The sequence below is a fragment of the Pezoporus wallicus genome, unplaced genomic scaffold (genome assembly GCF_028554395.1).
Source record: "Pezoporus wallicus isolate ANWC-B61680 ecotype Strahan unplaced genomic scaffold, APGP_CSIRO_Pwel_v1 contig_5785, whole genome shotgun sequence".
NCBI classification, from domain to species: domain Eukaryota; kingdom Metazoa; phylum Chordata; class Aves; order Psittaciformes; family Psittacidae; genus Pezoporus; species Pezoporus wallicus.
The window spans coordinates 1,743,543-1,767,353 of NW_026641150.1; the positions used below are offsets into that span (position 1 = coordinate 1,743,543).

Below are 23,811 nucleotides of genomic sequence, written 5' to 3' on the forward strand. Positions count from 1 at the left end.
TGCATCATTTGCTCAGAAGTCAGAAGGGCTGGTTTCTATCCTCAGGATGAATCTCCTAGGATCCTGTTTTATTTTAGGAACTTAGAACAATTATTTGCTCCGCGATGGCTCCTTCCAGTCTTTTCCTACGCAGCCCAGATCCAGAAGCTTACACACATAGGACCATAGCATTTCTGTTTTAGAACCTTGTCTTTTCCTGGGTACCCATTTGAGCTTTGAGAAAATTTCTTTACTCTTTAATGACAGTATATCAAAGCCAGAAAGAAATTACTTCTCCAGTCAGCCTGTTAGCCCTTGTCTTTGGCTGTACTGAGTAGAGGCGGTTTGTGGGGAGACGCTGTTCTTTATCTCCAAGCACCACCCAGCATCAGTTCCAGCCTTGGGACTGCCCTACACCATAGTCGTCCTGCAGCATCCATCTCCTGGACCTAATGGTGGCAGCTGACAGGATTCACACATTCTCCTGCTATCCATTCAAGCCAGCTTTTCTCACAACCCTACATAAGCATGCTTTACAGGATTACAAGCTGAAATTACCTCCTTGGAACAGCATGGAGTACCACACAGAAGGGATGGAGACAGGAAGCACATCAACTTCCAAGGGCCTCAAACAGCTGTGTCACACAGCCAGCTGCCTTAGCCCCAAAATCAGCTTCTTATGTAGACATAAGTGCTCACTGGTTCCTCACGGCTTCTCACATAGCAGTCACTGTCTCCTATGAGCCCCTTAAAGATGTGGGTAGGTCCTGGGTGTTACTTGCATTAACTGCCTGCCATGCCCATGGCATATCATGCTTTTTTTCCATTTGGCCATTTTTACATGCAAACATTTCCGGACAAGAGCCATGTTCTTCAACCCTCTCATCCATACACAGACCTCATTAAATTTTTACTGAGTAAAGAACCAAGTGGTACCTACTAGTGCCAACAGAGCTTTGAGATATCACTGGCACATGCAATTCTTGTCACTCCTGCTGCCAACTGACTGCATCCCAGCACAGTTTCAGACACAACATCCACAGCATGAGAAGGCCCTTATAGCGACTTGTCAGCACTGCAGCAGCTGCTTTCCATCTCTACTGCATCCACCTATAAAATACACGAGTGACAAGATTTCATCTGCCAACTAAACCCCCTTCCACTGCCTTAGGAAGCTGTTAAAGAGGAATCTCGCCTCCTTGGGTGTGCAGTTTCACAGCCGAATCTCCCCCTCTGAACTCTTTACTACTGAAATACACAAAGACATTTGCTGGGCCAGAGACACCACCTCCTTCGAACCTGGAATGGACACGGACTGGGGTCACTTCGGTACTGCTGCCAGGTCACCCCTGCTGTACTGTGCTGTTTCAGCAAAGGAGGAAAGAGACATAAGGATCATCTTCGGCATCAAGACTCCCAGGAAAGAACAGCCCAGTTTCTAAATTTTGTCAAAAGTCTTTTTTTTTTTTTTTTTGCCTTCCAGGCTGGGACAGAGGGGAGAATGAAAGAAAACTGACCTGACATGCTTACTTACGGCTGTGCCTTTTTATTTTTAATGTCATTTTCAGATATGAGAAGCTGTCCCAAGTGTCCCTAGCAAGTCATCTGTGTTGTGGGCTGGATTTGTTGATTATGTCTGAATATAACGTCAGAAACATATGCTGTAGGCAGACAGGCAGAGGCTAAGTAAGTACTGGAAGCCCAGTCTTAACTCAACCCCCTCACCAACTCTGTTAATTAAGCTATGCCATAAGAAAAGGAGCTTTCAGAGATTTCCTACTGACTTCAGCTAAGACACATTAGCAGGGAAACAAAATGATTCTATACACTGGATGAGACCGAGTGGAAAACAGCCAGACCTGGGAATGATGTTACAGTACTTCTGCATTTAAGTCTGCTAATTTCTTACAAACTCTGTGTCAGTTAAAGCCTTGGTTTTGAAACAAGGTTTACCATTCCTCAGCAAAAACTCACACTCACATTACTGTGGTCAAATTCACCTTCACTATGACACTGGTGATGTCTTCCACTGTCAGTTTGGTTTCCTTTCCTGGCTGTGGTCTACCTGCTAAACCACTGCTGCCAAACAGCTAGAGTGTGCCTGCAGAAGCTCTTCTCCAGAAGCTTCTCAGAAATGCACGCCTGCGTTCTGGTCACAGAGACACCTGATACAGCAGTGTGGGTTACCTTGAACACAAGCTAGTCTAACATACACTGAATGAGCCTGTCAACAGCTTTCTATCCTGGAAGGGCTGTTGCCTAGCCTTCTTGCAAACACTCCCTGAGAGAACCAGGGAGTGCGGCTTGTCACACAGTGTTCCAGAGCCAAAGCTTAATCCACATGAGCATCCAGAGAGGACTGGTAAGCTCCAGAAGACCAACAGAGCTCAGCATGCTCCAGGTTTTGCCACCAAACAGGTCGTATTCAAAAGGGTGATGATTCCATAGGTTCATGAGCTGATATACATGCATAGTGCTGTCCTCTCAACTCTTTCCTCTTGTCCTTTCAACACGGTATCACCCCTAACTCACAGCACCAACAGCTGCTCACAAGGATCTCCATCTCTGTCCAACTCTGAACAGCGGATGATGTGCCAACATCACGTATGAATCTAAACAGACTCCAAATGTGTACACAGTTTTCAGAAATAAAACATTTCTTTAATTGGCAAGTAGAACACACATTACAGGTCATTAGTATTTTATAAACAATATTAAGTTACAAATACATGTTAAAAATTGCAGTTCATGGCAGCTAAAAGCTTGGAGTCCAAAATGCATCTCTGCAATGCTTCCTATTACTTCCCTTTCCCCAGTCTGCTGGGTGAAGATCATTTATCATCTACTAGGAGGTGGTCTACTATATACTCAAACAAAAAGAAAACCTCATTCCTAAGAGCATCGCTAACAAACAGAGGCATTCAAAGTACTTTAGCCATCTTAAATCATGTCAGATGCAATGAGGACATAGTTGAGAATTATTCTGTAACACTTTAAGCAAAGACACAGGTATCTTCACATTAAACTAGTAGTTCAATGCTTTCTGTTCCAATTCAGCTTAAAACCAACACTAGCTTCTTCCCTACAGAAGCTTAAAGTCCATCATGCAAGGCTTCTGTGCCATCAAAGCTAGATGTTTGTAAATCAGACCCTTATACAGAGGAAAGTTACGGTGTACAACTAAACAGCATACATAAATATGTATCTTACATTTAGCAGATCTTTATTCCCCTCCTTAATGACTTTTGTTGGTATTAGTGAGATACGCAGCTCATCCCATTTTCACTATACTTGGAATATTAACAAGTTACCATAACGTGTGTTAATATACTAAATACCTTTTAACAAGTCTCTTTAAAAAAGTACTTAAAAACATTTTTGGAAAAGTAGAAACCATTTACCAGAAAAGCAAGTGGTACTAGGATAGCATGGACTCCAGTGCTTAAACATTCTCTCGGAGAAACCCATCTTGAAGGCTTTCGTGCTGGGACTCAGTGTGTCTCAGCTGCCAGTCTCATATTCTACTTATTTGTCCTTCTCACTGTGGTGGCAAAAGGTCATCAAAATCAGCTTACCTTGCCTTTCAGTTGGCAGACTTTCAAAGATTCCCATTCATTGGACTGCATAAGAGAGACATGTAGCTTTGACATAAGTTCATTTCTTTCTTACTCATTATTTATGAGTCAGTTTTATTATACCGCTGAGATTGGATCTTCAAAACCAAAGTCTGCTGAATGTGTCTAGAGAAATGACTTTGTATCTCAAAAATATCAAGAGTACCATTCAGATCTGAATTTCTATTAAAAAATGTGCACATTTAGCAAAAATTATACTGCTATAAAAGAAAAAGGCCTACTCCTTGGCCTGCTCAGAATACAAGCTACAACGCAATAGATTACAACAGAGGGTTTTTTTTCTCTGCTCCTTTTCTAAATGCAGGCATTAAAGGTAAAGTGTTACTAAGCTTTTCCTAAGAGAGCACACAGGGGTGTGGCATAATATACATTAACCAGAAACAAAAAACAGTAACAACCAACCATTCTAGAAAACGCTGCATATTAGCAGCATGCTTGGTTTCCGAAACATAAGGAATTGCTTGGAAGTTGTCCAGATGAAGTCCACACACCTTGATCATTGAACTGATCACTAGATTCCAAGAAACCAAAGCAAATTTAAAAATACACATGACAACAACTGCCTAGAAGGCAGAGTTTTATCATCTGTCAATAACCAGATGAATAAAGTGCATAGCAACTATTATAACAGTTTCTTGAAAAGAGAATATGTTTAGCAAGTCTCAAAGTTTGTAAGCTTGACACTTATCCATACATTTTGCTACATGTGTGGCTTCCCTTTTGTTCTGCTGTTTAGCTTCACTGATCAACCCTTCAGCACTGTCCTGTGATTTTCTTTGCACTTCATATGGAATGTGCCGAGATCTCCGACTGCTGCCTGATGTACGTCTGGAAGCTCTTGTCACCAATGGGATGTTCTCTAAAAAATTAGAAAAAAAGGAAAAAGTATTATATATATAATTCTCTGTTAGGACATCAAAATGTTAAAACAGCATTCAAAAATTCCTTAGAGACCTTTAAAATATTGTGATAGCAATCTTAAGTCACAATCCTACTTTGTATGTGTTTGAAGGATATTTTTTGACCATGAGTATGGTGAACGCCAGAACATAGGCAAGGAAAATACCATTTTCCCAGGACCGTTCTCCTGTTTGGACAACCCGTTATACTTACTGGCTTCCATATTTTGTCTTCTTAAATTTATCTCTCTTATATTGAGCATGCTCCTGCTCTAAAGTTCCAACACCTTCAATAATTAGCTTTAGTGTTTTATACGTCTCCTTAGGGTCATCAATGATGAATGTAGAATATTCTTCCTCTTCAGGTCCATCATACACAGATTTGCTGCCACAGGCCTCTGGAAAACCAAGAAAGTACAAGAATAGGTATCAAATAGACAGGAGAAAAAAACCCAGACAAGCAGGCTGAAAATAGTCTAGGGTTCATGCATTTCCTTGGTTTGCTTCTGCATGACAAGCATAGAACTGTGTCTGACAGCAACAGCAGAAGGAGCAGTTTGCTGTCCTTTGCTGGGCTGCTGGTAGGCACAAAGTCTGTCCCATGCCCATTCCCTCCTCCTTGTCTCATAAGGCAAGGGCAGTAAGGACCTGACTTGGTCCTTTGCTGAACAGGCAATGCTTTCATCTCAATTACCACTAGTAGAACCCCACGCACACACTTTGGGAACTCTGCCACAGGCCTAACTCTGCCACTGTGCTGCTGGTTTGGCCTGCACAAGGTCAAGTAATCACTTGTCAGAAGGACAGGTTGCATCCCTGAGCAGCACATAGAGCACTGTGCAACAGACTGAATTCAAAACAATCACAGGCTGAAGTAGTCACACAAGATGTTTTGCCACATCACCCCTAAAAGATTCATACAATAAGCATAATCAAAGTATGTCATGACTACTGCCTGGCTGCCTGCTTCAGGATATATCCTAAGAAGGAGCAACTCATACCACCTTTTTATCCTACCAGGGAGCCTTCCTGGCTATGAGATGTGGACACTGATTACACGTGAACATTTGCAACACATTCATTATGTGATCTACTTCTGCATTGTAGCTGACAGTATTAGAAGAGGAGAGAGAGTATTTTACTTTGCCTCTATTTTTCCCTAGCTTTCCAGCTTTACTACTGGCTCAGTCTCAGCTTTCAAGTTACCTTCCCTTGCTGCACTGTCTGTGCCAGACCTGTGTCCTTTTCCCGGACACTGAAATTCGATGCTAGCTCTGGCAGTGAGGATTTGGAACAGGGGAAAGCTGGGCATTTGTTCAGACAGCTCGGAAGTGGTGGGGATCTTAAGTTTGCAACTGCATGGCAGCCAGGAATGGATTAAAGCACTTTCCAACCCGTGTGTTTGACACCAATGGCTTATCTCATATTATAAAATAAAGTCCTATCTAAAGATCAGTGCCACAGTGAAGGCTTCCCTGCCACTCCCTGTGCTAAACTGGTATTTCAAGTCTGGCACCATGTACACCGGATACTTTTCTTGGCAGGTCTACCAGTACTAACTTCCTCTGCTGCTTCTTTCTTTTAGACTTCACATCAAATCTCTGTTCCCCTCAGCTCCTGAGGGTTTCCCAGCCAAAACTTCACTTTTCCACATTTCACAGACATCCATGGATCATCTTTTGCTGGTAATTCCAAAAGAGCCTTCTTGAAGAAACCATGAGTATTCAGATCCTGGGATCTGAATCAGGCAATGTGCACATGACTTATGGTAACTCAAAACCATACTTCACAGAAAATTCAATTTCGCTGGTGCTTCTTTTCAGGATCAGTAAACTTCTAGTTTAGTACACACTCTGATTTCTTAATTCAGAGCATTCATCCAAGCAATGATCCGTGCCTGCACTATTTTAGGATGCTGTGGTTAAAACCTTATTTCAAACAACTATTATGCAAAGAACTTTGTACAGATTATGGGACTGCACACTGCACCAAAAATAGTTCATACAACTGCCTCAAGACAGCAGAAAGGAAAACAAATCAAATAATGGCCACTGTGTTCTAGGATGTGATTCAGAAGGTTGGTCTAGCTAGAACAGCCAATTTTATATTTGCCTTGATAAGTGTATTGGAGATGCAATGATCTTTCATCCTCACCTTGCATTTTCTCCAATTTTGGCATGTACAAGTTGAAAAGAGAGTAGATGCGCTCAGTTTCTCTATCTCCATCTATATCCAGTTGTATATTTGCTGGCAGGCCTCTGTACAGCATCAGGAAGAGAGGCAGAAGTTAAATGCTGAACGCTTTAATACAGTATGAAAAGCACTTAGTGAGAATGAATATAAAAGTGAGTACTCATGAAAGGCAACAGATTGTATATAATAAAGCTCAAAACTTCCCATTTTTCCCAAAAGAAAAGGCAGACAAATTCAGCCTGCTTTATGCCTAGATTTACCAGCATGCTTTCACTCTGATTTAAAGAGACTGTATCACTATCCAGACATTTTGGTGAATTAGTCTGCTATAACCAGATGGAAGAGCCAAAGCACTGAACTCCCAAATGTCCAGGTCTTATAATCTGAGACTAACCACAGACTTCTTGCTTCTGTCATTTTAGATGAAAATTGTTTCCTACAAACCAGACAGCACCTCTTCACTTAGTAGAGGGCATGAGTAGTGCCCTTAGAAAAAGATCAGTTTAGAATTAAATCTAAAAGTAGATGATTGTCTGTTTCAAGAATTTACAAACAAGATCTTAAAGAGATTTCTGACATTTTTAATGACAGATGATGAGAACCGAAGTACTTCATCCTACAGTCAACTCCTATCAATGCCCTGAACTCTAAAAAATTCAACATTTTGACCAAGATATGCAGATGCTGACAGAATAAACATTGCCTTTGAAAACACCACACTTGGCAGATCTTCTTGGTAGCTGCATACCTGCAAGTCACACTACAGAGACACACATACCCATGGCAGTACCTAAACCAACAGTACATTGCCAATTCTTACCCTGTGCAGGGTGTGCAGCCAGGAGTATTGTCTGCAGTAGCTTTACAGCAAAGCCAGTGGCCATTCAGATAGGCAGAGGGATGGTAGACTGTGAGTCGCTTCTTGTTGCATTGGCTCACTTTGGTGAGGATATCAATCCAGTCCTTGGCCTCTACGCAATTATTTGCTTGGATATATAGGACTCTTCTTTCAGGCTGGATCACCTGGAACATCTGCAAATAAGGAAATAAACCACAGAATAAACCAGCAGAATTTGATGGTGAACCTAAAACTGTCTCAGACTGATGATTTGTTAAAGGCAAAAAACAGCATGCTAAAAGAATGCATCAATACATACATTTCAACACAAAATCAAGCAGCAAATGTGCCCTTAAAACAAGACCTTTCACCTTGCACAAGGAATAAGATACTGTTCCTGTAGGAGATGATTTATAAACAGCTAATATCAACTTGCTGGTTGGGCCTCAACAAGATTTGTTGTCAGCCCTAGGGATGCAATTTCAGTAATGCTACGGCTCCAAGTTTTGGACGGCTGACAGAGGAACTCAAAGCAGGGCTGAAGGAAATGCTAGTCAGCAGAGGGCAGAAAAGAGGAAAACGAATGTTTGGATCCTGCCTTAAGAGACAGTGTTACTTTAATACTGCCATATCTCTAGGCTTTTAACACCTATTTCAGCATGATTCTTTCCTTTCAGTAACTTCCATGCTTCTGCACCAATTATAGCTGCAATCAGCAAATCACAGCAACACAGTTTCTCTTTAATTGCCATTGGGTTGTTCAAATAGTTACACATTAATTCTGTATGATGGTTTGGGCACTGAAAATCTGAACTACAACTATCCTGCCTATTCAGAACAGCTTGAGAGCTAAAACGGCACAATCACATTTATTTTCCTCCTGTTGAAGACACAAGTTTCTGATGTACAGTCATATTGCTTCATTAAACTGATCGCGCACTGAAGATAACTAAGTTCAAGTTACTGATCTTAACTGCAATGTCTGGAAAAGCAAGTGCCAAACATAGTTATTTCATCTACTTTCTGCAAATACTTAATTTTAATGAGTTTTCTTCTCCCTCACGTATTCCTAAATCCCCCCTACTCTTAATTCAGTTATTCAAACCACTGACATTACAGTGCCTATACTGTGTGGAATATTATTTTCCAAATGGCAGGTTTCCTTGTGTTACTTTAAAAATAGAGGCACAACCTCCCCCTAGCCCAAACCCCACACCAGAAAAAAAGGAAAGGAAAACCCCACCAAAATTGAAATTCAACTTGTGTATTATAAAGACCTGAAACACTGGCCTGAATTCAGCTGGTCAGGAGAATGTTGCAGACTGGCACCAGCCGCAATCTCTTCTCCCCTTGTGACTCCTTTAGGTGCACATCATTCAGAGTAGCTTGCAAATATACTTGCTAATTTGCGAACAAACAGTTTAATTACAACATCTCTTCTAACAGGAAAAGGAAAGCTGCAGCAGTCATTCCCCTGGATTTAGTACCCCTATGAATGTCAGACAATAATTAGTAAGGCACAACACACAACAGCAGAGTAGGAGCTGCTAGTGTGACCAGCCCAGAACTGCCAAAATACACACCAAAGACAGTCACTTTAATAAAGCTTTTTAGGACATAACTGTCAATTTGAATCTGGAGAACAGGGAAGGAAGGAAGGAATGAGGAAGACTGGAGCATGAAGCTCAACCCTCCACTAACACAACTAGAGGGAAAAGAATTTTAATGTCCTGCTGGGGTCAATGGAGCCTTCTGCATTACAACAAAGGAACATATTTAAGGAGTATGGCTTTGTGTAAGGGGATACCAACCTAAGTGAACTAACATATGGCAACTGTTATCGAGAAGCCCACAACTAAGCCAAGAATTTCAAGTGGTTGCAAGACCTCTACAGTAACTAACCTACCAGTTGCTTCTCGAACAGCAGAGAAGACCTGAACAGTACTTAAAGCCACACCACCTTCCCCCTCAAACAGTGCTTAAGGAAGATGAAGGCTACCGGCCATACTGCCAGACAGGCAGATTTATCAGGAGTAAGACACACTTGGTGCAGTTCAGAGCACAGATACATAGGGAGTATTTATAGAAAATGTGAATCTTTAATCACACTTAGCACTTATGATGGAATATCCATCGCAAATACATCTGCCATGGTGTTTTAAGAACTCTCTTCTTGCTGCAGTATTCTATTTATATATGGCAAGATATATGGGAATATATTAGCATGGGAAGGTGATAATGGTATTTTCTACTGCTTATGGAAAGACTCTGAATCTTACTTTCCAGAATGGATGTAGTCACTCTCATTTCCCAGGTGATAGTGAATTTAAGCAAGCAAAATAGCACACCCTTTCTGATTTTAACAACAATGGGATTCTAAAGGAGTAATAAATCTTCACAATAAAGGGATATTTTGGATGCATTCTAGCCCAGTAGATTCAGCTTAAGTTAAAGACTGCTATAACTGAGGAGTTGATCAGAATTACAGCTCAGCTCCTCCCCACACAGTAAATTTTATCTTAACAGTGTGGCTACTTTCAATCAAGTTATTTTGCAGAGTACAGTTGGCAGCAGTTCGTCGTATGTTAGATGCCTTCTGATAGCTTGAGAACTGTTTTTCAGCTTGCTTACTTTTGCCTATGTAATTAACAAGGATTATAAACACTAGAGCCAGCTCCACTACAAGGAAGATGTGCTCTAGAAGCAAGTGAACTGAAACTGATTCCATCTTTTAACAGAGAGATATGTGCTATCAAAATAATACCTGAGACAGGGAAAATAGTCAAGCACTTTGTTAAAAGCACTTAGTGATGTTTGAGGAACCTAATATCCAGGGCAGGTTTGATCGCTGCCCTGCAGGGTGTCCACAAACAGTGAAGATGGCAGGAAAGACTTGAAGGCAGAAAAGGTAAAACTCACAACCATATATATATATAAAGAAGTCCGTAGTAGATGCATGTTTAGAACTGGAAAACACTCAGTTGTTTTTCTGTTTATTTCTAAATAAAACTTTTTAAAGACTGTACTCAGCTTTACAGGTAGAAAAGTACAAAAAAAGACTCCTAACATTACCTAAGCTGATCATGTCCAAGAACTGTTCTTACACAATGAATGACATGTATCACATACAGAAGCTGGCAGCAGTGTTCCACGCAAGAGAAGTACAGCTTTATTTTATTCCCTAATGTGGCAATCAAAATGCTAAACCATACTAGCACAGCACAGATGTTGCTCTGGCACATGACCTAACCCAAATACATACACACTGGAAGGATGTGATCCTTCACAATTATAAGCAGCCAGTTCCTTTCCAGCAGAGAGGTCTGACAGAAAGGGCAGGGACTCGATCATCTTACCTGTGTCTGACATTACGGAGCCCAGACAGCTGATCAGCAGTGGTCAGTACTGAGTGTGCTGCAGATCATGAAATCCAAGGACTGCTGACTGGGCTGTTAAGAATCTGAATGGGTTGTACTTTTGGAAACTCCTGCTACTATATACAGAACAAGCAGCTGTGGTTGTACATCTTTTGATAGAAACCCAATCCAGGTTACAAAGGGAAAAAGGCAATTCAGCTGGTGGATCTAGACCAGCCTAACAAGTACATTAATGAAGATGACCTACTTACATTTTTCATTTTAAAGGATTCCTCCTCCAGTCTTTCCACTGCCAGAATATTTTCAATTGGAATGCTACACAGAGGGTGATCACCTGCAGAACAGACACACAGAGATACTGAGCAACTGATTCACAACTCAGCTTCACCCTCTGCCCTTATTCTAAGGGCTGACTCAGTTCCTTTGTAGATCATTTTGACTGCACAAGAAAAATATCTCTTTTCATTCAGCAGGGATTTACTAACATGGTCCTTAAGCATTGTCTTAATTTCATTTCTGTTTCCAGCTGCGCTATGTTATGCTAGCAAATCTCTTAGAAACTCACTAATGCAGGAGGACACAGTGCATTTCCTGAGAGGGTGAAAATGAAAGAAATCATTCCCGTCAGCTCAACAGAACTAGCTTGGTGGTGGTGAAGTAAAGATCTCAAAGTTGAGTGTGAAACAATGACTGGCATGATCTGAACATGTTTCCTTATCTTTCTCACTCCCTATGTATTTATATGATGGAAGGAAGTGGTATTCGTTGTGTACTACTGAACAGACAATTCGTGAAAAGCACAATCCTTAATATTAGGCAACATTAAGTGAACACATTTTTGCAAGTTCAAAGCTTGCAGGCAAATCTCTTCCTAATGCAGCCAGCTGTGCCAGTGCTACAAAAACAAGCAGATATGCATCTGAGAATGTTCAATACTCAAATCCCAGCATAAGGTATGTGTATCCTGAGTTTTGTTTCCTTGGACTGTTTGCTAGGTAACCATGAAACCTACAGATGATGTTGGCAACTGATATTAGACAAATATTATAATATTTTCTGCTAATTGATAGGATACTGTGCTATCCAAGAAGCATTTTAACAGTCAATACAGCATACTAAAAAAGGGCAAGAACATACAGGCTGATAGACTTGCCTGCACTGTGCCTTCTACTGTTACAGATCTAGATCTCAGTCTTGTTCTTACACAATCCTTATGAGTAATCTGTGCTTTAATGTATCAAAAAAAGACTGGCAAACCATTGTTACCTTTGCTTTTCTGGTATGTAAACTCATGATTTGTGAGGCGAAACCATCTTTTCTTGAAGTTTTTCATGCCAAATCGTTTTCTTCCTTGTGCTCTCTTGATCATAAACCTAGTAAACAGGACAACAGTTGTTCCAATACACTGGATTTTATATATACATGCATATAAATATATGCATACATATATTTACGTATATAGATTTAGACCTATATGCATATATACATACACATACATGATGGCACTTGAGAAGCTTTAAGAGGGTACACACAGTGTTTTCCAATTATTGAGGCCTTGTAATGACCAGTAAAGGAAAGTCCAATTTAGATAGGTTTAGAACACCTGTTAGTTAAGCCTGTCCTTTTCCCAGATCTACATAACAGGCAAGATCTGTAGCTTGACTTGTAGGCTACACAGGGGCTCTACTTAGTTAGCTGAACTGCAGTTTGTATGATTTCCTCAGCTAAATCCAGTTAAATTGTTTCCTACTACAGCAAAAAAAGGACAGAACATGGTTAGTACTGCTCTGGTAAGCTTGACCTGTTAACTCTACAAGCTTTTTTAATTTTATTTTTTTAAAGCTGTGAGAAAGCCTAAGAGATTTAGAGTATGTTTAATAATTAAAAGGTAGGTGTCAAGCCTCTGGAGCACAGGGACTGTACCCTTACATGCTTTAGTCACTCTGAAGCTCTAGAAACAAACCCAGGATGTTCCACACCTCCATTTGCAATTGCACACTGATGCTACATTTGGAAATGCATTTTCAGTAACATACAAAACCATCTGATGGCTGAAAGCTTTAATGCCCTAGCCCTCCTTTTTTGGCAGGGGAGGGGCGTTCATTTAGTGAATTGCCAGTTTTAATTAATTTCAAACTTGAATTAGCTTACAAGAAACTGTGAGATATCCACCACCTTCCTAACCACTAAATCAGTCCAAAAGCTTCAAAGTGACTTTGGAAAGCCTAGTGCTTACATACTGCTTAGCATCATCTCTGGTTAAAAAAAAAAAAAGTGTATGTATATACAATAAAGAGTTGATAACAGCTACTCTACACACTACATTAACTATTGCGCCAAATACAGAATTGTATAATGGAGCGAGTAAAAACTACTTACTACAGAGTAGTTTTTATCAAGTGGGAAGACTATACAGCACAAAGAGCACACAGCGAGAACAGCAAATGATTTGGTTGAAGATTTTCAATAGCAGAACTAAAATGCTTGGAAGAGCTAATATTATTTCTCACTTCTGGTATCTCCAGTCAAAGACTGCATCGTATCCAACTGAACCCCAGATCTCTCTAAAGCTCAAAGATAAACCCAAGTTCCTTCAGACTTTAACTGTTTTGTAACCAGCTGGGCTGATGTCTGCTGCCCATTCCAAGTCGTCTGGACAAAAGCTGACAAGGATTGTATAGAGCAATAGATTCTTTTTTTAAATCAGCTATAGTTACACACCTCTCATTCTTAAAATGGTCAGACAGTTACTGTCTCAGTCCCTATTCTTGGATTACCCAAGAAATACTTAATAAAACCATGTGATTCAGATCACCACCAGGCCCACTGGTGGTAGGTTTCATATTTCAAGGTTAAGGCAAATTTCAAGAGAAAAGCAGATATCCTTGGGCTGAACAACATGCTCTTAAGTTAGTTTCTCTTCCTTTCCATGCCAACACTTAGAAGGTGATTTAAAACTGCAAACTCCTACACAGCTTCTTCTTTGAAACACGGAAACTCCATACTGCAGAGCTATGAGCACATTCCTAATTAATTTCTTCATAGCTGACATAGCCAAGAGAAGAACATGCTTCTATTTCCTACAGATAGATGTCAAGCATTCTAAGCCAAAGAAGTTATAAGTCAAATTCTTTGTTTCTAACATTCACAGAACGTGATAAATCAGAGCAAACAGTTAGAAGCACAGTGGGGAAAAAAGTCTAAGGTTAAACCCATTTCAGTGGGTGGGTGGTTAGAGATCCTGTTTCTGCTCATCTTTATGGTAGACTTGAATTTGGATCTGCCTTAGCCTTGTTTGGAAGCATCAACACGCCCCTTTCACCTACAAGAATGGCAGGACTAGTTCTCCTTTTAATTTCCTTTCTTTTAGAAAGAACCAGGCAGAGAGGTGTTAAGCAGCAATGGCATGATGAATGCCAGCAAACCCAAGTGCCAGTGACTAATCTTTGATACTGTACGTTCACTCAAAAGTATGTACACTACAGCTTTCCATCTAGATACTCTAACAGAAGCAGAGGTAGATTAAAAAAAAAGCAAACAAAAATGCTGCAAAGCCAACCAGAAACCAGCCAACAAATTTGGAAAAGAATCAGATCAAAGGCTGTGAAAATTCCCACTCACTCCCCATGATATAACATGACAATAATGCAAAATGCCAGGAAAAATAGACAGCTGAAGGCCACTGCTTAACCTTGAGAACAATTTACATGAATGCTACTTAGAAGCACCTAGTTTTTGCATTTCTTTTGTATGGCCACTTCTTAATCATTTCCGTTGAGTTCACTGGGATCTATACACTGAATATTAAGCAAATCTCAGTGCTTCTTGAAGCCTCTGCCTACAGATAAGAGTACTTTATTTTCATCAGTTTTTTGTTTTAACAAAGGGGGGAAAAAAACCAAAACAAAACCAATGCTGTTCAACATCAAGAAATAGATAACAAAATGCTCTCTGCTGGTTTTACACAGGCATTTCAGGATTGTGAAAGAGAGTACTTCCTCCCCAAAGTTAAGTGAGGCAAGTCTATTGCTGCGAAGGAAGGACATGCTGTCAGCCAGTAGCTACAGCAAAGCATCAACTGCTCCAACTGCTCCTACCATCTTACCTGCATGAACTATTACCATCAACTTTCTTTACTGTTAGTTTTAGAGTCCTTACAACAGCAGCCACAGGCCGAGCAAGAAAAGACAGAAAAAAAATCAGACAGGAGCAAAAGAAAGACAAGCAGAAAAAAAAAAAAAAAAAATAGAATGTTTTAGAGTTAGAGGGAAAATGTCACAAACTATACATTTATTTTCAAAAACAAAAGAATGATAAATGTACAGAATTAAAATAGACAAACTTGCTTCTAGGGACAGTTGAAGTGAACTGCAGAGATTAACTGGAAGAGGTAGTCATGTTTTCACCAAAAACCTATTTTTTGCATGACTTAGGGCTACCAAGAAAGCTTACTTTCAAACAGCAATTCAGCTTACTGAGCTCTGACAGGAATAATTAGATTTTTTACTTTCATCCTCCCAGCTCAAAGAAGCTGTTTTCACTGTGCACTTAGATGATCTTAAGAACACAGTTTTGTAACAACACAAGTCAACCATTGGTATCTAAAGCTAATATGGCACATGGAACATGCTTCAAAAAAAGGAAAAGGTACTAAAAGAAGAAACTGTTCCAAATGCATCACAATTTTTCCTCATAATTGCTATGATAATGATTAGCATATGGATCTTATAGGGCAGCAAAAGCATATTCTGTTTGCAGGATTAGCCCTCACTAAGGTATTCAGCATCTGCCTTCATAGTGGAATTTTACAGCTTTTGTTCACTGGAGCTCAGGAAAAAAAGATAAATCAACTTGATTTTAACAAAATGCTGATTTAAGTTTATTTTGCCTTAGCTGTGCTAATTAAGTTCTACAGGCTTCTTTTTCCTCCGCTTATTTCAAAGCGTACTTAATTTAAGATGTTTAAGTCAGATGAAAAAAGATGTTAAAAGCAGCTACAGCAGCCACGGAGTAGAAATAGCAACACATGAATCTTCCTGCATTCTTCTCTGAACGTATAGATGGAATAGGAGTGGTGGAAAAAAAAGATAGCTGCCTTAGAATAGTAGCAAGCACACAAGTAGAGGGTTTTGTTGCAGACACATGCTTACCCTTCTTTAAGCAATATAGGTTGCTCTATGCTCTTGTGATCTCTTCTTCCCGAAGATGAAATTAAATCTAGAAACTAAAAGGTGAACAAAAAGCAGATATAAAAATGACAGGACTGCACTACCCAAATAAAAATCTACAGCACACAGCTACAAGAAAATATTGTAAAAGTAGTTAAACAGAAGGTAATGGCAGAAGCTTGAGGAATTTGGGAGGTTTCCTTGTTTGTAAACTAAAAATAGGACAAATGTGCTTAAGCAGAACAACTGCAGATGACAAACACTTCTTGTGCTTCTCCTTTGTTATACATTTCTTTCAATTCCTTTTGTACTAAGCAATTTCATTACAGATCTGCAGCATCCTATGAAGCACACACGTCTCGAGCTGTATTGTTAATCCAACATAACTATTAAGTAGAAACAGATCCAAAGAGATTCTACTACTGACATTCACATAATTTAATAAAAGTTTCTTGAATATTAATCAGTCTGCTTCTTCCAGCACATGCTTCCTGGTTTACAAACAGTTTGCATTACATTCTAGGATTCTGAGCATCAGCTTCAACAACCCAGCAGGATTTTCAGAACATACACATGCAATACTTACATTTTTTACTGCATCTGCATATTTCTGCTCATTAAAATAGTCATAAAAAGTAGCCATGTAGGATTCCTTGAAATTGGCCTGAAATATAAAGCCAAAACCATGCATATCATAATAGAGTTTATACAGAAAATATTATTGCTAACAGCAGTAGACCATGAGACAAGCCACTGCAGATAAGAGGTTTTTCTCTGTCCAGAGGTAAAATAAGCAAAGGGCTACTTTTGTGTATTTTTATTTCAAAAAGGTAGCAGAATGCATTTCAAATGTATAGTAACGACAGTTAACCATGCATTCTTCAAAAGCTTAGAACTTCTGATTCAGCTTTTAATGTTGGTCCTAAAAGAAGCTGGCAAAGTGTGAGAGAAAGAATTCTATTGTCTCAAAGGATTTGTAAGTAAGAAAAATTTATCTACAGTTGCCAGTGTGAATTCTAACAAGACCACCAGCAACCTCAAATTACCATCAGATACAGCAGTGTGGTGCCTTAGGTGTACAAGGTTTATTTCAAACAGATATCCAGAGCATGGGCACCTAGATCTGATCTCACCATTGACTCTCAGAAAACTAAACTGGTACAAAAAGAGAAGCATAGCCCTTCCCCTTACGGATGAGTTCTTCTCAGTTGAGCTTTAAAATGCTGAAACAATCTGTAAAGCCCTGTCAAGCTGCTATCACGTATACCTGCAGCAAGTAGAGAACTTCACAGGTTCTCCTGATCACTGCCTTTCTTCCAGAAGGAAGGAATGAAAAGCCCTGGAACAGACTTCTGGGTTGGTCACACAGTTTTACTTTACTGAAATCTAGTTCAGATTAAGAAAGATTTAGTTTTCCTGTGAGCCTGAGAGGCTTATCATCAAAGCAAACATAAACCAGTTTTGTATAAGCCTAGTGCAACTCAAGCATTTTAAAGGCTTAATTACAGTAAGTGATAAAAGATTAAAAAAAAAGGAAATCACTTTCCTAAATTAAGCCTTTAAATGAAAATTATATACTTACAGATTTAGATTTTGATAGGCTGCCAAGTGTTTGAATGGTTTTAGAGATAAGAGTCAAAGTTCGAGAAGTCTGAGGATCCTAGGAAAGGGAATAATATTATACAGATTAGCTATTTAGAACACAGAATAGAGAAAGGTAAACTACATTTCTTCTTTCTTACTTCATTTTAAGAAAAGTAACATAAATTAGAAAACATGCAATAAAATACCAGAGAAATAAAGTTGCTTTTTTAAAAGGTTTTGGACTCTTAAGCCCTCATGCTTCATAGCTACCCTATTGCTCTTCAGAGAACCAAAGACTATCACTTGCAACACAAAAATAGAGATTTCTATCCTGAAGACAGTCCAGGTCTTCCCCACCCCCAGTAAGAACCAGACGTTCTGAATGAGTTGCTTAACATCCAAAACATTTCCAACATTGCTGACATCCCAGCATTAATGTAATGCAGCAAAAATGAAGCAGTGACCATCTTTTCCACAGCAGATTAGACCGTCTTTGTCTTTAAATTTCACTGCTCTTCCCATGCTCCCAAGTTCTTCACATACTCAGTCATTCAACATGTGCTTCGTACCCAAGACAGACACATCAGATCTTTAAACTAACAAAGGTACTTCTCCTAAAGGCTATTAAAAGAACTGAAGTAAGAATCTTGACGGACAGACTATGGTGACAGAACCACATACATAGCTAAAAAAAAAATTGGTATGGTACTTACTGGATGGTGTGGGGTAAGCTGAAAGAGGTTTGGAGAAAGAATGGCAGGAGCAAAGAATCTCAGGAAAATAAAGCTGCTGACAGCTGTATACCTCACATCTAGGTCACCTATTAAAAAAAGACCTCCACTCAGCATTTCAATAATCCTTTCTTAAAAAACTTCTCAAATTATCAGAATCCCTTCAGAAAGCTAACTCAAGCATGTGCTGGAAGGGTCTGTATTTGGAATTACAGGATGAACTGATGGAGGATTTGGAGCCAGAGATCGGCTAGCATAAACCAAGGAATTGTCAATGACAGGCTTTTAAAAAGAAGCGAGTTCACGACACAGGCTATGAGGAGAACACCATTCACTTTTCCACCACACAGGGAATTTCACATAAACATCCACTATTCCATCAATACAGCTGAAGTATGATGAATAATTTACATACTTATGAAAGGCTCAGCACAGAGGCCAGCCCTAGGTAATCTAGTTAGAGCCCTGAGCACAACTGCTGTAGAGATTCTTAATATATCTATCCCAGTTGGTAGTTAAGAAAATACATTTTACATAAAATAAACAGTACACAGCACAGTCAGTGGCTTTCTGCTTGAGCTTCTCTATCAGTGGCTTTCTGCTTGAGCTTCTCTACTACGAAGTGTTTGTTTAAAAGCTGAATTTGGATTACTCTGTCTTAAAACTTCCTTATTGTAATCTGCTTCCCTCCATAAAAATACATAGGTTGGTCATTATGCTCAATTCCAGTTCTATATTGTCCTCTCGTTCTTGCAGAGCCAAAACAACTAGAGGAGAGCAGAAGGAATTCTCTGTTGACAGCCAGGAAACCTTTGCAGCACATGGCCTCCTGAGGCAATGAGCTTGCAACAGGTCAAATAATTTACAGATTGGCCTTTATTACAGATTGGCATATGAACAGAAAATAATTCAGCTGCATGGAGCCTGAAGAATGAGCCATGACAAAAACCTGAACATTTGAAAACTGAGCATACTTTGCAAATATTGAAACATACATACCATCATAATGCTCTTTTTAAATGCCATTTTCCTTGGAAAGATATTTAAGGAAAACTCACGTTCTTTGCTGTTTTTTCTGTCATGTTTTTTGCTGTTTTTTCCTTGATCATTCATTCCATATTAATACATACTCCAAATGGCATTTTTGATAAGATGCTGCTCAGTTATTAAATCCACCATGGATTGTGCACACTGCTAGACTACACCTACATTGAAAAGCTATCAGTGATGTAAAATAAAACAATATATAGAAACTCACCTTGAAACCGTTTGGCAGCTGATTCTCTCAGTGAAAAGAAAATATCGCACATCACTGTAGGGCAACTTACACCAGATTTTGTAATTACAGTAAAAATGCGATCAACATATTGCCTCAGATTTTCCTGAAAAAGGCAATTATTATGACAGTATTAGTACCACTTTCTGCTTTGGAAAGCTGTATTATTCCTGGGTTTATTCATAATGGCATCGTTAAAAGATTCCCACTTCAAAACAACCTCATACTCAATGATACCGTCTTTGTTAACTGCATATATTCAAGTACAAGAGTAAAAATACTATTCCATACCAAGTGACATGGCTGTATGACGTATTGCTCCTTCTCATAGCATCATTTTCTATGGCACCAGTGCATCATTTTCTATGGAACCACAGGCTAAGTTATCCTCAAGGGCAGGGAAGAAGCGATTAACATTCTACAGATACTGTATTTATACCATAATGTAAAGCTGTTGTAAAAATAATTACAACGGTCTGTGGTGTTGAGAAAGCCTTCAGTATATTCTAATGAATGACAAAATTATTTGCAACATCAAACATCTGAGGAACTCAGTTAAACTTGGTAGTGTTATATCAGAGATTATATCTTCAAAATCTAATGCATACCCTGTTATTTTCCAAGTTTTCACCATCCTTTAATTTCACAGGATCAATTTCACAAGGTTTATGGACCTGACAGATCTAGAAAAAATAACACAGTGAACATTCAACATATTAGTTTACCTTCAAGTAGAAAAAGTTTTGTAAAAAGCAAAATCTGTTAGGGATTTTTGAGGTAAAAGGCCAAAGGCAACTTCATAAATTTTTGTATATGTACTTTTGTTGTTTTGACAAAGCACAAAGGTAAATTACATACGATATTAATTTTTTTCCAAAAAAAAGTAGCATTAATTTGTTCTACCCTTTCCTTCAAGTAAAGTGCAGAATATTTCTGTAGACTCTCTCATGCAAGGCTGTTCAATAAAAGAGAAATTTTCCCAAAACAGTCAATTTTGAAAGTGTATCTATATTCTTTAACAACTTGACATTTTCTGACGAAACATTAAAACAACAGCTGAAGAAACTGTCAAATCATTTAAAGGAAGACTGTGGTCTGAATGTACTGTCCAATTACGGCACTAAAATACTCACACCCACAATTCTGTACTGGATAGATAATAAACCATTGTTACAAGACATGCATCACATACACAGTTATCTAGGAATAATTTTATTCCTTTATACCCACAGGCTGAAACGTGTTACTTATAGCTTCCCAGCAGCTTTCTGCTGTAGATACTCTTTATTCATCTAAGTTATTACTTTAATATTTTCTCAGAAATGATAAATGTTAGATTTTATAGAACAGAGTAATTAAATAAATGAAAGCTTTCCTTTTCCTTTAATACAACCCAACTGTTTCTGAATTGGGTGACTCAGCTGTGGCTAAACACACAGGATTTTAACATACAAGCAGGCTCTTAAGCGTTATTTCCACAAAGTCACCTAAAATGGAAAGGAATAAAAAGCACCTGCTCCCTGAGGCCCTTTCACAGTGACATTTTATCAAATAAACAGTCTAAACCGCTCTTACCTCATCTATAATTGGCTTTAGTGTAACTTGCAGATAATGCATCCCTGCCAGTTTCATTGTCTCATCAATGCACTTAGAAGTTAATGAGTTTCCTCTGAAAATGGTGTTTGGATCTCTGGAAGAGAACAATTTTCTGTAATTTAGTCTCTTTGTAATAAACTGCTAATATATGGAACTGAAAAGTGGTGAAAAGTGGCAGAAATCTTGGTTTGAATGCACAAACAAATATTCCCTTTGACACCAGCCTGCCATCAAATGAAGTCATGCAGCATTTACTGCGCTTCCAGGTTACAACAGAAAAGCAGTAGGCATGGTTAAGTCCAGAGGGACTATAGATTTCCTTCTTTGTATCAGTACTGTGTGCTCAGTGCACCATTTAAACATACAGAAACACACAGGCTCAGATCAAAGGGGTTTACAGTATAAATGAGGACAAACAAACTTGTTTTCATGTACTACAGAACAGTATTAATTTGAATAAGGGAAGGAGGCAGTGATTTTAGTCCCCACAACACTGGACATTACACATGACCTACAACTTTCCCCTATAAAATAAATGCTTGTAAACTGGAAAAGGAGAAGAAAACACTGGCTCCAATGACATGGCCACCTCTTCTAAGTGACTTGCACAGCACTGTTCTGTGATAACACTATTAAACACAGCGCAGATCCCAATCCTGCCCTGAGAGCGAAACCTGCCATGCAGACTGTCTTTTCTGAAAAGCCACTTGCACAGAAATCATCCTGTACTATCTGCACTATCATGTGTATTTATTTTTTTAGAATTACTTATGTTTTCAAAATGCAAGCAATTTTATATTCATTTTGTACCTTCAATTCCTTGTACAGCAGTTTACATTATGCAGCATCAACAATCTCATCTACAACCTATACGATCAAATCCTGTGCCTTCTGACAGCAGATCAAACTTGGATATGAAGTTATCTGCTTGTCTTATAAACAGTTGTGCCCATTTATACGCAGTGAATAATAGGATGAATGACTTTGCTGGATTCATCATTTTGTTTCATAAAAATGTAAGCTCATTGCCTGTTATAAATGCCAGAAAGCCCTGAAACCAAACACCATCTTTGCTGTTTTATCACAGCAACATGACTGACTAGGGAGCAGCAGATTTCCTCATACTGCAGCAATCAAGCTATTTCAGGCAACCTGCAGCACAGAAAAAATGCACCTACCTAAGGAAGGAAAACACTATCCCTCAGACACTCTGGAAAAAAAAGCGCACACAAAGATTTTACTTTGTGCTGAGGAAGCTGTTACTTTAGCATTAACATCTGCCATTCCCCTTGACTCTCTATTGTCTCTTCTATCATCAGCCAGGAACACAACTACATAGGGACAAAGCTTGCAGCAAGAAATGTTCTTTAGGACCTGGCTGATCCTAAAGAATCTAGATCTTACACTACTGAACTGTCAGTCCAACACTAAGCCAAACAACGTATTTAAATGAAGTGACCAGAAAAAAAACTTGTTTTCTGCTATCTATTGCCAGATCCAATCCCATCTTTGTTCCTCAGCCTTCCAATTGGAAAGATTAGACACACACAGCTTGCCGTAAATATTCATGATTAGGAAGAAACTTGTCTTTTCTTTTTTTTTTTTCACAAATTCAACACTTTTACTCAGCACTAGATGATTTATTAGCACACTATGAAACTGAAATTATTTCATATGAACAGCTGAAGGTAATGTAGTATTTCACAGCTATCATGAAATATAATTACAACTGAGAAGAGTGAAAACCCCTGCTCTCAGATCTTACAATAGTCTTGCAAGTAAATTTTGCAAAACATGACAGGAATTCCTCCTAAAAATCAAACGTACCAGATCTTCAGAGCAGTGAAATAATTTATAAAGAGTTCTGCCACTCAGCTGGGAGAAACAGGAACAACTTTAACATTTTCTTTTGATATTACACGCAATTCTAGAGCGGAGGAGTCTAACACTAGCCAACATAAAGTAGGTATGATAGCAACTTGGGTTTTGGTACTTACTGAGTTCTCTTCACTTCAGCATTTGCAATGGCACTTATGAAAGGCACAATTCTGCCATAGTGTAAGAAAAGCCTGACCAGAGGTATGGCTGCTTCCTGTTTTTCTCTGCAAACTTCACCCAAAATGTGTGCAGCTGATGCTGAAACAGGCTGAACAATGGAAAGAAAAACTTTGAGAGATCTTTCCAGAACAAGCATCCTTTCTTTCTTCTCCCATTAGCTCCTTAATGCAAAACCCAACCCAACACAACAGTTGTAACAGCCAGTTACCCAAACATGCCCATACATAACATGGGTGGGCATCACATTCCAGTTTTTGTTGGCTGTAAGTTCTGATTGCAAGACGGCAGCAATTTAAAAACTGCTACAGTACAGACTCTTTTTCTCCCCCCTCCATTTTTAATAGCTGTATTTTCACTGAATGTCACTGTTGCCTGGGAAGCAAGTGAAGAGGAAGAACTTTAATCCTTCTCAGTTTCAAGCCTCAGTAAGTATAGAACACACTTCTTGTACTGAAAATATAAAAGCACTGTTACAAG

The 23,811-nt window shown here is 39.0% G+C and overlaps 1 protein-coding gene across 2 annotated transcripts in view; it reads right to left on the minus strand.

The window, feature by feature from the left end:
• Nucleotides 1-2,618: 2,618 nt before the first annotated feature.
• Nucleotides 2,619-23,811, minus strand: part of RASA3 (RAS p21 protein activator 3) — a 130,645-nt gene continuing 109,452 nt past the window's right edge. For both annotated transcript variants that reach the window (XM_057422286.1, XM_057422287.1), the window contains exons 11-24: nucleotides 23,274-23,422; nucleotides 21,256-21,370; nucleotides 20,289-20,363; nucleotides 19,663-19,786; nucleotides 18,387-18,493; nucleotides 17,672-17,749; nucleotides 16,676-16,753; nucleotides 16,072-16,145; nucleotides 12,188-12,294; nucleotides 11,173-11,255; nucleotides 7,527-7,738; nucleotides 6,668-6,771; nucleotides 4,728-4,911; nucleotides 2,619-4,473 (exon numbers count right to left, since the gene is read on the minus strand). In XM_057422286.1, coding sequence (XP_057278269.1) covers nucleotides 4,398-4,473; nucleotides 4,728-4,911; nucleotides 6,668-6,771; nucleotides 7,527-7,738; nucleotides 11,173-11,255; nucleotides 12,188-12,294; nucleotides 16,072-16,145; nucleotides 16,676-16,753; nucleotides 17,672-17,749; nucleotides 18,387-18,493; nucleotides 19,663-19,786; nucleotides 20,289-20,363; nucleotides 21,256-21,370; nucleotides 23,274-23,422 — 1,566 coding nt within the window. In that variant the 3' untranslated portion in view covers nucleotides 2,619-4,397. The remainder of the gene's footprint in view (nucleotides 4,474-4,727; nucleotides 4,912-6,667; nucleotides 6,772-7,526; nucleotides 7,739-11,172; nucleotides 11,256-12,187; nucleotides 12,295-16,071; nucleotides 16,146-16,675; nucleotides 16,754-17,671; nucleotides 17,750-18,386; nucleotides 18,494-19,662; nucleotides 19,787-20,288; nucleotides 20,364-21,255; nucleotides 21,371-23,273; nucleotides 23,423-23,811) is intronic.